This window comes from Vicia villosa, unplaced genomic scaffold (genome assembly GCF_029867415.1).
Source record: "Vicia villosa cultivar HV-30 ecotype Madison, WI unplaced genomic scaffold, Vvil1.0 ctg.000030F_1_1, whole genome shotgun sequence".
Taxonomy (NCBI): Eukaryota; Viridiplantae; Streptophyta; class Magnoliopsida; order Fabales; family Fabaceae; genus Vicia; species Vicia villosa.
The window spans coordinates 87,638-104,798 of NW_026704964.1; the positions used below are offsets into that span (position 1 = coordinate 87,638).

The 17,161-nt window shown below is 32.6% G+C and overlaps 2 protein-coding genes across 2 annotated transcripts; both read right to left on the reverse strand.

Annotated features, from left to right (window-relative positions):
- Positions 1 to 10,958: 10,958 nt before the first annotated feature.
- Positions 10,959 to 11,876, reverse strand: LOC131622494 (uncharacterized). Its single transcript, XM_058893532.1, has one exon. The coding sequence runs from the start codon at positions 11,874 to 11,876 to the stop codon at positions 10,959 to 10,961; it is 918 nt and encodes a 305-aa protein (XP_058749515.1).
- A 104-nt stretch (positions 11,877 to 11,980) lies between these two features.
- Positions 11,981 to 12,466, reverse strand: LOC131622495 (uncharacterized). The gene has a single exon (XM_058893533.1). The coding sequence runs from the start codon at positions 12,464 to 12,466 to the stop codon at positions 11,981 to 11,983; it is 486 nt and encodes a 161-aa protein (XP_058749516.1).
- Between the last annotated feature and the right edge of the window lie 4,695 nt (positions 12,467 to 17,161).

A 17,161-nucleotide genomic window follows, 5' to 3' on the forward strand; every position in this document is an offset into this window, starting at 1 on the left:
TGTAACAAGTCAGTCTTTTATGTTTTTTTCGTTACATGTGGGTCCTTTATGTTAACTAACGCTTGCACCGTTGACCTTTTTTCTGCTTTGTTTTATTCTATTAGTTTTATTTTAACTTCTAAAATTCATATTAAATCCGTTTTTGGTTCAAAATTAAGAAAATATTTCTAAAAATATTTCTTCTCATTTTACACTTCGTGTAATTTTATGAGAATAATATTTTCTGCTTTACTATTTTTCTTTAATTTCTTCTTTTGCGTGCATTTTAATTAGTTTAAAAATACTTTTATGCACTAAAATTTTTTGAAAATGTTATTATATGATCCAATGATGGTTTTTGACCTAAGTGACATATCAATAAAATTAGTGCTACTTCAACTTTTTTGGAAAGGAGTTTGAAAAAAAAATCAATGAAAATGTAGCGAAAAAGACATAAAAGACTAATTTATTACAATTAAATAACTTAAGGAATCCTGGAGGTAATTTAGTAGGGGTGGCAAAACGGGCCCGGTCCGCGGGGAAAGCCCATTTTACCCGCACTTTTTCGCGGGGCGGGGCAAGGTCCGCTCTCTTTAATGTGTCCGCCCCGTCCCGCCCTGTTTTTTTGTGGGCTTCTGCGGGCATTTGTTTTTTCATAGAATTTTACTATTTTTAGACCTAAAAAGTCGAATGCCTGCGGACTTTCCCCGCCCCTCCCTTACTTTTTTGCGGGGAGGGGTGTCGCACGCTTGCGAAAATGTGAACAGAGTCGCCACCAATATATTTATCCCATAAGGGAAAGGAATATCAGAAAACCTGGAAAAGAATAAGAACGAGGTCTTTCGACCAGAGATAGGGTACGGGAGTCGGTTACGCGAGGGGAAGGTACTAGCACCCCTCACGCCCATCGTACTCGATGGTATCCACCTATGTTTGTTGTTATCTAAAGGGTGTGTACTATAAATCTAAAGCTTAATGCAAAGGGAATGCATGCAAATGAATGAAAAAGAAACACGGGGAAAATAAGGTTTTTAAATAGTTGTGCTCGCTTAGGCCCCGCGACCTAATGCCTACGTATCCTTTTCAGGAATCAGAGCGCCGTAGTTCGGCTCTTTAGTTTTTGTTTGTTTTTGTGTTTTTTAGTGGACGAAGTTACATTCGCACTCCGCTGCTCGACCTCTGGAGTCTTAAGCTGGGAATGGAGCGGAAGTAACGTGTCCGATTAGGAGAAAGAATGCCCTGAAGGCAAGAGAAAGAATGCCTCGGAGGCAAGAGAGAGAAGAAAGATTTTGAGCGTTTCGAGGAAATCCCTTAAGCAAGGGAAACTCGAGTTACTCTTTGGTTGGTGTTTTTTAGAAGTTGGGAACTTACGCCTGAATGGGACCCTTAAGCAAGGGAGATCCAAGCACTCGAACATTCCCTTAAGCAAGGGATGCTCAAGCTTCCATTCCCTTTTTAAGAATTTTCACTTTGATTATTAGTGTTTTAAGTGTTTTCTTTGTATTTTTTAAGGGAAATTAAGTCAAGTATTTGTTAAGTGTTTTAAAGTTGAAAAGGAAAAGAAACTAGCCTAAGCATGAAGGGAATTTCTACCTAATGTTATCATGGTTTCTACCTAAGGTTAGGATTAAAGGAGACATGAAAATTAAAGCCACAATTAGAAGCAAAAGTGAAGAGTGATACAATGGTACAAAGTTACATACAAGCATGAAGTAACAAGTCAAAATATAGTACTAAAATGATGTAAAATACTACTATTTTTATATTGATTTTTATGAGAGAAATTGAATTACAAGTCAAGCGAAAAGACTAAAAAACAAATAGCCTAAAACTAATATTTTTAGTGATTATTTTTATATGTCAAAAATTAGTACTAAAGTCTAAAACTATAGGAGAAAAATTAGCATTTTTATTGTACAAAAGAAAATGGTAAAAATCTAATTAAAACTTAAATTCTAGTAATGGAAACAGGGGGTGCATATTGGTTTTATGGCGGTGAATAGCAAATGGCGTAGATTATTGTTTGCAGATCCAATTATTCCAATTAATCTAATGTATCAAGCTCAATTAATCTAATAAATCCAGACTTATGTAGTTTATGCTTAATTAATCAACAAATCTAAAATTAATCAAATAAAGTATGTAAAAGGGAAATTATGGGAAATTAGGGTAAACTGACCTTTGAGCTTTTCTTTGAACGATTCCCTTCTATCAATGTCTCTCAAACTCTCTCCCTTCATTCTCTCTAACCGCGGCGGCAAGACGGAGAATCCTTCTTCTCTGGTCAAAACGCGATGCCATCCTACCGTCAACCTCTCCTCTCGTCTTTCTCGATCTTGATCGATTGTAAAACACACTCAAAGAACCGAAGGCGAAGGTTAACGGTGATCTGAGCTTTGAGTCGAACCGTTCCCTGAACCGATCTTCTTTTTTGCAGGTTTGTGGAAGCCTGAGGCGAAGGGAGTCATGGAGATTCTCGATTCATTGTTGTTGAAGATATGAGATGATGATTGGCACCGAGATGATCGATGAAGATGAAGATGTTCGATGCAGGATTGATGCAGGTGCGTTTTTTGTTAATCTTCCTTCTCTGATCTTTTCTTTGATGTCAGCTTTGGTTTCTCCTTCTTCCACCTTCTTGTTGCGACTTCTCTGATTCTGTATTTGTGTTGTGATTGATGAGTGCGAAGGTGAGTATTGTTATGAGGATTGAAGAGAGATGAAGATGGCGTTGGTGCGTGAAGTGAAGATAATGGTGGAAGAAGCTGAGAATTGCAGAGGGATTGAAGGTATGAAGAGTGTGTAGAGATGAAGATGATGATGAATGAAAGTGAGAAATGGTGGAGAGGCTTCAAAAAATGGAGGGAGGTTTGAATATATAGAGATTGAGAGGGAAAAGTTAGTTGAGGGAGGAGAGATTATAGCCCTTGGATTGAGTTTCGGTTATGAGATTGGAGGGCTGAGATTGAGTCTCCTATAAGGTTAGTTATCCAGTGATTTTTCTGTTATAATTCAGTTAGGTCTGTTAGAGATAAATAACTGATTCTGTTATGAGGTTGTTAGGGTTGGTTATAGTCAGTTAGATGTTAGTTAGTTAGTAACTGAAAGGAATGGTGAGGAAAATAGGCTAATACTAGGTTGTTAGAATTCTGTTAGGGTAGCAACTGTTTAGAAGTTAGAGGTAAGGGGCTGAAGGTTATGAAATGTTTGGCATTTGGTTTTTTTTGTTTGACAGTTTGTTAGAACAGTTAAGAAAAATGGTTGAGAATTCTGTTTCTGTTAAAAATTGGTTTGGAATATTTTGTACACGGTGGGTATGCTGTGGCGTATGTATTGAATGTGGTAGTATGCTATGTACGGGTTTGTGGTTGGACTGTTAGGATATGCTGGTTGTTTGGATTAATAATGTGTTTTGAAACTGATTTTTCTCTGGTTTTGTATGGTATTGATGTTTTGTATGCAGGGCTGGTAGTGAATATATGGTGCAGCAGGGTCACAAAAAAGAACTTCAAAGGAAGAGTCACGAGGCCATGGAGTTAGTGTATTGAGAACTCGGAAGCGGATCGATTTAAAAATAAGTGTAGAGTCAAACTCAAGATGCAAACCCAAAGCGCAAGAGAAAAATTGGAGAACATCATATAGGATAGGATAGGTGGTTAAATGTATTTTTTTCTTGTAATTTTAAGTACTCTGAATGTATTGTGAATGAAGTGCACTGTCTAATGTATGGAGCACAATGCAGTTGATTATGTAATGAAAGTTGAAACTGCATTTGATGCACCATGGGATGTAACTCGGTCAGGTCTTGAAAATATGATTAAATTTGATAATGGGATTTGTGTAGTTTGACTTTAAAATGTAACACCATCAGTTTGAATGAATCTTGTGCCCTTATTGTGATACTAATTGAATAAGTCGTCAAAGATGAATTTTGGTAAAAAGAGTCAACTTCTCAAGATTGACTATGACCAATAAGTCAAAGTTCTTGTTAATGTATCCTGAACCCCACTTAGAATGATGCCTGAGATGTCACACAATGTTCTTCCATTACTCGATCCCAATTTCAAAACCACTGTTTAATGAATGTATGATGTGTTAATGGCCTAAGGGAGATGCATATGCAAATTAATGAGAAACCATAGGTCAGTTAGAAAATAAAATTAGGTGGCCAAATTTTGGGGTGCAACAAGGGGCAAGGTTTTAGACCCGCACTCTTAAAAAAGCCCGCCCCGCCCTGTTTTTTCGCGGGCTTTTGCGGAGCGGGCCTAAACGGGACGGGCATGCCCGTTTGCCACCCCTATAATTTAGCCTACTTTTTAAGTAAATGTTCAATCACACGGGCAATTATTTCTTTGACATTAGAGGAACCAAACTAGCCTTAATAACATCTAATCAACATACTCCTTCTATTTTAAAATAAACCTCACTAAAAATTTTGTATTTTAAATTAAATATTATTTTCACTTTTTAATATAGAAATGAGAACTATTTGCTCAATTGTATATTTCGATTAATATTGTATATATTATAGGAGTGACAAAGTGGGTCGTGACACGCGCATCCATCAAAATATTGCAGGTTGGGTTGAGATTTTGGGCCGCCTCCCACTAAAGTCCGCCCCGCCAAAACCCGCCGCACCTATTCGTTTAACCCGTACTAGCTTAAACCCGCCCTCTTTTAGTTAACTATAGTAATTCTAATTTTTAATTGTGTTATTTTATACATTTATTTGCGAGTATATGCAATAGCTTTTAAGTAGAATTTATTAAAAATATGCTTTATAAAAAATTATTTTAAAATATAAGTAAAAAATCTAATTTAAATATAAAATAGTCTATTAGTATTTTTAAAAATTAAATTAAAAAAATAGGCCGACAAATCCGCCGCCGCCAATCCGCCACTTTAACGGGACGAGCTTGATTTTTATGTTCATTTTAATTTGACGAGCTTGACCGTCCTGCTCTTTTTTGGCGGACATTAGGAAGTGCGGGTGGCCCAATTACCACCCCTAATATATTATTTTTATAACACTATCAAAGTTAATTTAACAAAAATGCATTTTAAAACAATTTTATTGTATAGAAAATATCCTTTATTAGGGGTATCTATTAATTGATGTAAAAGAAATTTAAACAACCTTTATTCTTAGTTTTATATCCAACAAAAAAGAATATAGAAAATATCCTTTCAACAGTGGAAGAGATTACTAAGTATCATAAACATTGTCCCATAAACATCCTATATAACTTTTTGATCCCTTGACCTCCCCCAATAAATATACCCAATCTAAGAGGGAGTTGGCTCTTCACGGGAATCACCTACGGCTGAGCGTGACCAAATACACATGATTCGTGTGTTGCTGTTTTCCTTTTTACTAGTCCCTGTCGCATAAAGTTGACCCCTTTTATTTAGTTTCTAATACCATGAACCTTTGCCTTTCACCACTAAAAATGGCCACTTAATGTGATATTTATATATCCTGTTAAAGTAAGTACCCATTTATTCATCTACTCAAATTCTAGATTTTTCTTTTGCCCTTGTACCATGGTTTCTACTTTAGACTACATTACTGGTGATTACTTGTTCAACCGGCAACAAGAGAATAAGATCAACACGTAATGTATTCATTAAATGGGCATAATTATGTTCATAAGTTCTTTATGTACTTTTAGTAAAAATTGAATTTTAATAAATGAAAAAATTATCATTTTAATGTATATATATATATATATATATATATATATATATATATATATATATATATATATATATATATATATATATATATATATATATATATATATATATATATATATATATATATGAAAAATACTTGCATGAGCACAAACATAACAAGTGGTTATACAAACAACCAATCACAATTTTTTATTAATTAAAAATAAAAAATATTTTTTTCTCTCTCCTACTCAATCAGAACCACCCCATGAATCCAATTAAAAAAGAAATTAAATTTTAAATAAATTAAAAATTTCTCTTTTCTTATTGGTTGTTCCTAACACTCATGATTTATGTTTGTATCCATGCACGTTTTTTATATATATATATATATATATATATATATATATATATATATATATATATATATATATATATATATATATATATATATATATATATATATATATATATATATATATATATATAGAGGAGGGTTAAATGATTAATTAAAACCGTTAGATTAATGATAATCAATGGTTAAGATTTGGAGTAAGTCTTCTACATTTACTCTTGGAGTAAATATATCCCACCTCATATATATATATATATATATATATATATATATATATATATATATATATATATATATATATATATATATATATATATATATATATATATATATATAATTATTTAAAATGATTTAAAATTTATATCCATAGTATTTTTTATTTATATTATTATTCAGTTGGACCTTTACTAAAACAATCTTTTTTAAAATAAATGGATGTGAGTTAACATATTAAAATACATTTATTTAATTTTTAGAAGAAATGTGTTAGCGAATAATATTAATATTGAAAAATTAATAAAATTTATATATAAGTAAAAGATAAACGGAACGGTATTTTTTTTTTTTTTGATAGAATCCTCTTAAAAATTACATCTATAAACTTAGGAGACAACATTGTTATTCATAAGCTTTTTTACTATATGAAAAAGATCGATTGTTTCTAGTGCTAAGAAATTAAAAGTGTCAAAGAAAAATGATATAAAGTATGTTGATTATCGAAATACACTTTCTCATGTTTAACCACTTTACTTGAAGCGGTTTTAAGAGATGTTTGTCCCACAGTAAAACCTTCCGTCCTCAGTCCAACTAGTGGAGAAACTTCAGTCAAGTTCACACTAGCATGTTTCCCTCCTATCCACCCGTACATCAGAATATTTGATGGCTTAAGTGTCGATCTCCCCTCATGTAAATCAGTCAAAAAATTCACAAGCGTCTTTTTCTTCACAGATATTTCGGTCCGCCAAAATATATCAAACAGAACATCTATAATAAGGTCATGTCGGCACTTTAAGCCTGAAAACTCCTAACAATGAATCGTGTATTTCCCAAATGTATCCAAACATACCTTGCGACAAACAAGACATATCTCATCAATAGAAAATAAGGGAGTCATAAGGCGGTGTCTAAGGATGGTTTTCGATACTCCGTCGGTGACATGTGTTAGCTTAAACCATCAATAAAAATATCAAACTATACATCCATGTCTTAAACACATTTACAAAAAGAGACTCTCGTCAAAACTTGTTGTGATTTAATAAGAACAATGTCTTTACTAGTAAAACTGCTAAGGTCAAAATTTGCAATCGCAACATTAAGACCATTCAAAACTCTATTAAGATCAGAGTTTATATCATTCATCTCAATGTCTCTGAATATATAATCATGTAACATTTAAGATTGAACCATAAAAACTACAAAATATATGACACAATCTCTATAAATTAAGAAGTCATATATATATATATATATATGGTGGAGATTATGAGTAAAAATTTTTTTCTCTCCTTCATTATTAAAATAAATGATGGATGAGAGAGAAAAAAATATTGATACATAATCTTTACCATTTATTTTAAACTCTAATAGTTCAAATTCATTATCATGTTCTCACATAAAAATGTCATATATATATATATATATATATATATATATATATATATATATATATATATATATATATATATATATATATATATATATATATATATATATATATATATATATATATATATATATATATATATATATATATATATATATATATATATATATATATATATTAAGGATTTAATGGTCGTGATTTATTGTTCTCTTTTCTCATAATAACCAATTGTTCTCACTTGAGTCGTGATTCATTGTTCTCATTTCTCATAATAACCAATTGTTCTCACTTGAGTCGTCCTATATATATATATATATATATATATATATATATATATATATATATATATATATATATATATATATATATATATATATATATATATATATATATATATATATATATATATATATATATATATATATATATTTCTTATACTGTTATTAAATAAGATGACTTAACAAAACTATCTCACTTATAAATTATTATCCAACTCGGAGTGATTTTTAGACCAATCAATATTCTTTATTTTTTAAATATGAATTTATTCATTCATCTAAATATGATCCTTGCAGTGTGGGGTTTTTTTTTTTTCCTTCATATATGTTGCATTTTTTAATTTGCGAGTAGGCTCCTAATGAAGAAGGGACCGACCAACTCAAGTGGAGAAATTTATTGTGGTTCCAACATCTATGCCGCAAATTTTCCATAAATTGTCAACAAATCAACATTATTGTCTTTTATATTTCAAACTATAAAGGTGTACCTGCATCAAGATTCAATTGTAACAAGTTCTTCAACAATCTACATGTGAGGTTGACTCAAAAACCTTTGAAAAAATATTCAAACGTTGCGATTTGTTCGAACGCAATCTGTTCACTGAAATGCAGTGCATTTGCAGGAGATATGATGCATCCAACGTAGGGATGTCAACTTGCCTCCGTTAGCGGGGATCTCCGTGGGATTCTCCGTTTGGGGCCCCAAAGACGGAGAATTTTCCCCCCCGCAGAGACGGGAATGGGGAACAAAGTCTCCCCGAAGGCACTTCGGAGACGGGGTGGCGTAAATATCCCCGCCCCGTACAGTCCCCGCCCCGCTTAAAATAGCTTAGTGTACTTAATTAATATGCAATTTTAAATTATTATGTAAGTTTATTTATAATTTCATATAATTAATCTTACACACATTTAAAATATATATGTATTGTTAGTAAAAGAGTAAGATCTAAATGATTATTTCAATTTTTTTAGTTGAAATTTTGGTGGTCATGACACTCAATATTATAGATTAAATATTGTTAAAATAATATATTTATCATAAAAATAATTTCAAAATTTTTTGTGGTTAATTTTTGAAGCTTTTACTATTAATTTGGATTAAAATAAAAAATAAAAAATTATGTTTATAAACCTTGGGGATCCGCGGGGGACGGGGATGGGGGACAAAATCCCCCCGTAGCGGGGATGGGGAATAGATTTGAGGGCGGGGATTGTGATGGGAATGTATCCCCGTCCCCGCCCCGCCCCATTGACATCCCTAATCCAACGTTTTTGCAAAACCACCTTGCATGAAAATATATAATTATAATAATTAAAAAGATAGTTTAAAAATAAAATTATTAGATTTAATGGAAATGCACCGACATTGTAAAGCAGTTTTACACTGTCAGTGAAATCTAAAACGTTAAATTTTATAAAAATTTATCTTTTTCTTTAAATTAAATATAAAGTATTTATTTTTAAGGGTTGTGATACACTGACTGTGTAAAAAATTTTACACTGACAGTGCACTATCTTTAAGCTCAAAATTATTTATTAATTAAAAATAAATTTAACTATAATTGTTTGACTATTGGTCAATCTATTTTTTATGCATTAAGCTTTTATTATAACATTTTTTAAGTAATTAACTTTTATTAATTTTTTATGTTTATTTTTAAAAGAAGAATTGGGTCTTCAAAATTTGGAGACATGGTACAGTATAAACTAGGCCTACTTTTTTTGTGATTTTTTTATAAAAATAAAATTAAAAATCTTCAATGTTTATTATAAATATTATAACGTGCTATTATCTAAAGTGTATTCAATATAAGATATTCAATAACATGAAATTTATACCATTTCCATCATACATTTTGACTCTAAGCATATATAATTTCTTTATTGTTCCTTACTAAGAGATGATTTTTAATTCGTTAGAAGATATTCAAATGATCTTCCAAAGAATTCCATTCTTAAAACTGTACAAAAATTCTCACCCCACCCCATAGCATTTAGGCGCACCATAGAAATGACAAATTTATCTTCGTGTTTCCGTAGATTAATCTCCGGAAGCACTCTTTTTTTTTGTTTACGTTTACTTTATTCCGTAGATGCACATACGGAAACATTCCGTGGATCCATCTATGGAAGCAGACAACAACAGAAGCATTTTGAACCATAAAAGACCCATGCATTGATTCATTGATTAATAGATATTACAACGAAATTTCAAACTGAAAATTAAGAAAGCTAATAGATCTAAGAAATTACAACTGTTAAAACAATGTCATCTAACTCATGCATCATTTGAATACAATCGATGTCCCACTTCACTTCAACCCACCAACGTTCCATTTTTCCAGTCGCAAACGAGGTACTTGTTATAAGCCTCTTGATCCTATTGATTTCTTCTCCGGGTTCGTACTCCCCCTCTAAAAAAGACATGATAGTCCTCTTGAGTTGGTCGAAGGAATGGATATTCCAAAACTTCATCGGCACGTGGGATTTGACGGGAGAGAAAATGACATGCCCTTCCCTTATGCGGTATTCCGGTTCAGGATCGAGACGCTTCATTGATGTTCGGTGACATCCATCCGGCCTAATTCGAGACATTTCTATGTTTGTGTTTCGGGTTTGTGTTTGTGTTTGTGTGTAATGCAAATCTAGAAACCCCAAATTTATAGAAGCCTTTGGAGACTATGGACCACACAATCTCTGTCGCAGAACGTTCCGTAGATATATCCACGGAAGGATTTTAAAATTCCCCTTTCCCTAGATGCATCTACGGTAAACACCCATAAGTTTTCAAATTACCACCTTCCGTAGATGCATCTACGGAAGTTTCGCTGTTTGTTTTTTCCAACAGAAGCAATGCAGTAGCTAGCAGTAGTGAGAAAGGGGAAAAATGCATAAACACATAAACACATAATGTAAGACTTGACAAAAAATGATTATATTGCAATGTTATAGAGTGTATATATTACACTTTGAAATTACATAAATACATCAAAAGAGCTATCGTCGGCTAAATCTATTGGAGGTTCTAATCTTGACTTTTCGGCATTTGATTCCTTCTTGGTGTTGTTCAACCTTTCAAAATAGTGCATCCTATCCACAAAAGGTCCAGCCACGTATCAGCAACTTCGGTGTGATAAAGTGCCCATTTTGGTGAAGTAGGTGGTATGGGGCATCCCGGTTTCAAGTAAACTTGTACAAAATGACGCGATTTGGCGATCCATCCAACACATATAATACGATCAATTGGATTTGTAGGAGGTGTCGTGCGGAGCGGAAAAAAGGTTTCCGAAAAACTGTAATGCCTCAAGTCAATGCATACAATGTCATATGCGGATGCAATAAGATGCCCCATGTCCGGGAATCTCATCCAATGCGAAAACGGTGCATAAGCGCCACCCCATGGAACAAGAGCCTCGTTTACCGATTCAAATTTGGTTTCGTCTCCAGATATCCGCGTGTACGAGTCTTTATGGTTCACCAATTCTTTGATAAGATCATGACGGACAAGCTCATGGGCATCCTCTCCCTTACCAAGCAAAGCCAATACGGCCCGAAATCTACAATTACCGTCCTCCACCACATTGATGATCCGATCGATGTATTTATGCATAAAAACCGTCATCTTGTCAATGAATGGAATTTTTAGAGCAATTTGTACCTCTTTGATTGATGGGGAAATAGGTGTTGGAATCGGCGTCGAAACTTGCTGAACTTGCGGTGGACTAGTCGTCGGAGGCGGTTTGCTTATGCGAGCTCCCTTGTTTGAACTCTTTTGAGATTTTTGCGATTTCGGAGTAGGTGAGTCTGGAAAGCGTTTGTCGACATGCTCAAAATATGAAGGACACTGTGTTGTCAAGCTGTCATTTGGTGAAGGCTTCACTTTCTTGGAAGCACCCTTTATCTTAACGGGTTGAGACGGGGGTTTCATGTCGGTTGTTTCGGGAAATCCAATCCTCCATAATTGTTCTTTGATGATTAATTTCATGTTATCGTCGGCCTTCGAAAATCTCTCTTGTTATCATCCAACATTTTAAACAATTGTTGCATCTCATTCCTATCACCCTTACTCGCCTTATTATTGCGGTACCGTTAATTATACACTTGTCTTATGTTTGATATGTTGTCGGGTTCCTTCCTTTTCAATGAGGCAAGTATATTTTTTGGTTCGACAAAATTCAAGGACATGTCTTTAATAGATGCCTTCTCAACCGGATTAAGCCGACATGCTATAGGGTGGCCTTGTAATTTTGCGCAAAATTCATGGTTATGCAAACCACAAATAACAGAGCTTCTCCACTTCTTGCTAGCCAACATATAACAACGGATTTTAAATGGACACTCGCATTTTCTAGTACCCGTGTCGTCTTTTTTAAACTTCTTTAAAGGAGTATTGTATTTCCCGCTTCTTTTGCACAACATTGTAACAAACGGGTTTCTTTTTGCGGTACCATTATCTGATCTTCCGATTACCATACCAAATTCAAGGTTAACTGCTTTCCGACGAATCCATGTTAGCATGCTTTCACGATCATCAAAGTCGTGCTTGCTAATAAAGTCACCTCCGACATCTACCATATTTGCGACCACCTCATCGATACTCGCACTAACATCGACTAAAGAAGCTAATTTACTTGAAGTATTAACTGGGTGCACCATACCTATTTTGCCAAAAATCACACAGAATTACAAAATGCTGGAAAAAAACTTGCAGGGACTATTCCGTAGATCCATCTACAGAAGTGTTCTTCCTCAACACGTTCCGTAGATCCATCTACGGAAGCTACGTTACATTTCTGCACAGAAAATGATTGATAATGTGAACAATGTAGTGGTTGCAGTGATTATTTACTTGAAATTCTGACTCTTCTAGCTCCCTTTGATTTGTTGCACCAAAAATTTTGAGTCTTGAAGTGATATAAAGTATTGATGAAGTAGGATTTTTAGGGTGTGGAGTATGTGGTGTTTGGAGAAATGAAACAATGGAGGGAGTGATCATGTTGGTTCAAACTATATCAGACACTTTCGTAGATGCATCTACAGAAGAATGTGGCGCTAAAAGCATTCCGTAGATGCATCTACGGAATAACCCCTGAAGTGATTTTATGTGTATTCTCTCTCAATATTTATTAGTATATTACGCTTCCGTAGATGCATCCACGGAAGAGGACAAAAATTTTCAAAATATGAGGTGCTTCCGGAGATCCATCTACATAAACTGGGGGCAAAATGGAAATTTCTGTGGTGTGTAAGAGATCATGGAGTTGGTTGAGAAATTTTCAAATTGGAAAGTTAACATTATATATTTTTTACTAATGTCTGGCTTCTTGGCTAAGAACTACTTAAGTTTATTTAACAATATTTTAATATATTTTCTTCCATTCATGTAGTTTAAAATGTTATCAGCAATCCAATACTAAATGTAACCATACATTTGTGTGCGAGATTTCATGTTGAAAGATGCCAGTATTGTAATATGAACATGAATTTGAAAATGTTTCTTAGATTTGATATTGTTAAAAAAAATAAGTATATTTATGTGTTAATTGAAAAAATTCATTAGCCTCACAATGGTTAAATTAGATATTTTAGATAGCTTATTTCATTATATATTTATTTCAAACTTTTTATTGAGATTTTTTTTCCTCACTCTCATAACTTTACGTCTTTTAAATTGTTGAAGCGTCAGCTTCTCTCAGTTTATATTGGTTGAATTATTCGAGTAATTTCTTGAATTCTTTTTAGAGGATAATTTTAATTTCTACTCGTTGAATTTTTTGAGTATTTTCTTAAATTCTCTTTAGAGAATAATTTTAATTTCTCCTCGTTTGAGTTGAGAAATTAACAAGTAATATTTTTGGATTCTCTTTGGAGAATTATTTGAGTTTCTATATGGTTGAGAAAACTTTTTGAGTGGTCAAATGATCATTATTGAATTCTCTTTGAAGAATTATTTGAATTTCTCTTTGTTTAAAAAATTATTACGATTGGTTTTTATAAGATAATACCAGTGGTATTTATATCATATTTGACTAGTCTTTGTACCACAAGAGAGTGTATTTCTAGACCAATTATCCACTGTGCAAGTAGTAATCATACATTATAGAACTGAGTTGTTTTATCATGGAGGCATCGTGGTTGAGTGATTGTTTTGTACAACTTTACGCAGTGTCGAGGAACGTCTAAAAGAGAGCGACATGATCTGCAATCGACCTGATGATTTCTTCGATGACATTTTTTCAGAATTGCAAAACAACAATTTTATGACGTTTCGAACAGTCATGGCTACCAAAGAAATTATTGGTACTTCTATGGTTGTTGTCTCTGACAAACCGTTCAAGTTTGAGGGAAGTCACTTCAAATGCTGGCAACAAAATTTGTGAATTTCTTAGCCTTAAAAAAGGTTGACAACATTTTGACCGATGACATTCATGTTGTTCCTTCTAGATCAACCGAGAAAACTAATGATAAGAAATATGTGAATTTAGATGCAACACTTAATAGTGTGGAAGCTGGTATAGGTGAAAGGTCTCTAGAGGCTCAACGTTACGAACTTCAAAATATTAGTTATGAGATCATCATCGAAGGTACGTCTTTAGATGAATAATTTCAAATTGATTTTATTATTGACAAAATGTCCCTAGTTTGAAAGTTTTTACAATTTTTGCTACACCACAAAACAAAATAATTTTTAATTGAGAGTTTGATTATTCGCCTTTGAATTGAAGAAGAATCTAAGAGACACGATAAATTTTTTCGGTTGTTATAAACAACAAAAATAAATTTGGTGTAGTTGCAGCCATTTGACAAATGATTAAATAATCAGAACTGCAAAATTGTAAACCAAATTAAGAATGAGAACCCTTAAGAGGCCCTAATTACTCAAATTGATAGTCAACAACCTTGTGCTACCCCTAATGTACAGGTTAACCTGACCAATGAACAATTTATTGCTCTTATCAATGAAATCAACTTGTTTGGTGAACCCGATGGTTGATGGATAGACATGCATGAATAAGATAGTGTTGTTCAAAGTTTCCCACATCATTAATATTACAGATATTGGAAAAGCGGAGATGAAGTCTATCTCAGAAAATACTTTAATCTTGAAGGATGTCATGTATATTCCCGATATTATAAAGAATCTTGTTTTTTTATTTTCTTATGAATAAGAAATGGTTTAGTCGGTCTATTGGGGTAGATTTCTACACTATCACTAAGAATGAAATTTTTTAATGAAATTAATATGTTTAAGACATATGTGAATGAAATTGAAAATTAATTTAGTATGAAAATTAAGAGGTTTCATATTGATATGAGAACTGAATATGATTCTGGTTTATTTAATGAATTTTTTAATCATTACAGAATTGTACATGAAACGACTGCGCCATATTCTCCGGAAATGAATGGTAAAACAGAAAGAAAGAATAGAACTATGAGTGAACTAGTCGTTGCTATTATGTTAAATTATGATGCTACATCTCACTAGTGGGGGAAATTTAATTGACTGTTTTCTATGTCCTAAATAGAGTTTTCAAGTATAAAGGTAAAACCCTCCTTATGAGATATTGAAGGAAAGAAAACCAAACTTGTCTTACTTTAGAACTTAGGGTTGTATGGCTTATGTCAGAATGCTAGATCCAAATGTGTATTCATTAGGTATCTAACAAACAATAAGGCATATAAGTTTTATGACCTAAGTGATAAAGTGATCTTAGAATCAAATGATGTTGAATTCTATGAAGACAAATTTCCTTTCAAATAGAGAAATAATGAAGGGACTAAATCGAATCACATTCATGTGATAAGAAGCACCGAAAGCAATGACGAAGTAGAAATAAAACTTCAACTAAGTAAATGAATAAGAGCTGCTAAAGACTATGGGCCTGATTATGCAGTTGTAGAGTAGAAGAAGGTCCAACAAATCTTCAAGAAGTCTTCACCACTACAAATAACACGTTTCACCTCATCCATAAAATGTATTTAACCTCGAGTATAGAAGCGAGGTAACGAAGAGTGTCATGAAAAGTTTTCACTTTACCCCTTAGTTTTTAAAACATTGAGGGGAAAATGCTTACGCACATGGGTTCGAACCCTAGCTTCTGCACTTTTAATATTAGTGTGTCATACCTCTCGGTTTATTAGTAGAACCGAGGGGTAAAATTGATAATCTTTTTTTTAAACTCGTTACAAACTACAAAATATTAATAAATTAATTGTTTACTTAGAAGATTATATTGTTTACACAAAATATTTCTGTAAATATATATAACAAATTTTGAATTCGATTCATCATCATCACTGTTGGTGAAGATCAGTCATTGAATCCTTGTTTCATTAAAATGTTGCGAAAGATAAAATGTTGGATGCAATATATTTTCGATTGCTTTTGCATTTATTTGTTTCTGATGTAAAAAAGGAAAAGAGTTAGTTAAATGAGTTAATATATGATTATTGAAGAACCTCGTCAATAAAATGATTATTGAAGAATACAAACCATAAACCTAAATTATTTTTTTCTCTTGAAATCCATCGTAAAGAATTTTACCAAGTTTTTTACGCTTCAAAGTTTTCATGTTATATGTTTTACTAACAATTATTGATATTTAGAATGCTTTTATAATGAGCGTTTGTTAGGTTTCACGTGGATCACTAATTGAAGTGTATTGAACGTTGATACCCATGAAATGGACGATAAAGATTTGCATAAGGACGATGATCAATATCATCAATAATCTCGCCAAAATTATACCCTCGATTTTTGACAAAAACTGAGATAAATGGTGAATAAGCTTTTTTTTAACATTATATTATTTGCACAGAATATTAAATTATATTATTACAATAAAATAAGTGTTATTATAGTAGCTTTTATTCTTGGAGAGCAACATCCAACTTCTAAGATTCTATGGATTGCATACATCCAACTTCTAAGGAATTATCTGTTCCAAGAATGGAGTTATTTGTTCCAACCATTGAAAAATGTTTTTTCTGCACTTACAATCCATCATAGAGAACTTTTCCAAGCTTCTTAAAGTCCCAAGATTTCATTATCTTGAGCAAATGTTTTCATGGAAAATGCTTAATAAAGATATATAGTGGTGGATGTTGATAATTTGTTGTGGATTGATGTCGTGACACTATCTTGAGCGTTGTTTCTTTAAGAATGTAGGATAGAAATTCATTGTTGTAGCTGTGTAACATATTCCATCGGTTTTGCTAAGTAATCTAGGAGAAACGTATTTTATTTTTTAAATTGGAAAATAAAAT

What these genes read in the sequence shown, in the direction of transcription:
- LOC131622495 (XM_058893533.1), bottom strand. Translation starts at nt 12,466, where the DNA reads ATGGTAGATGTCGGAGGTGACTTTATTAGCAAGCACGACTTTGATGAT.
- LOC131622494 (XM_058893532.1), bottom strand. Translation starts at nt 11,876, where the DNA reads ATGAAATTAATCATCAAAGAACAATTATGGAGGATTGGATTTCCCGAA.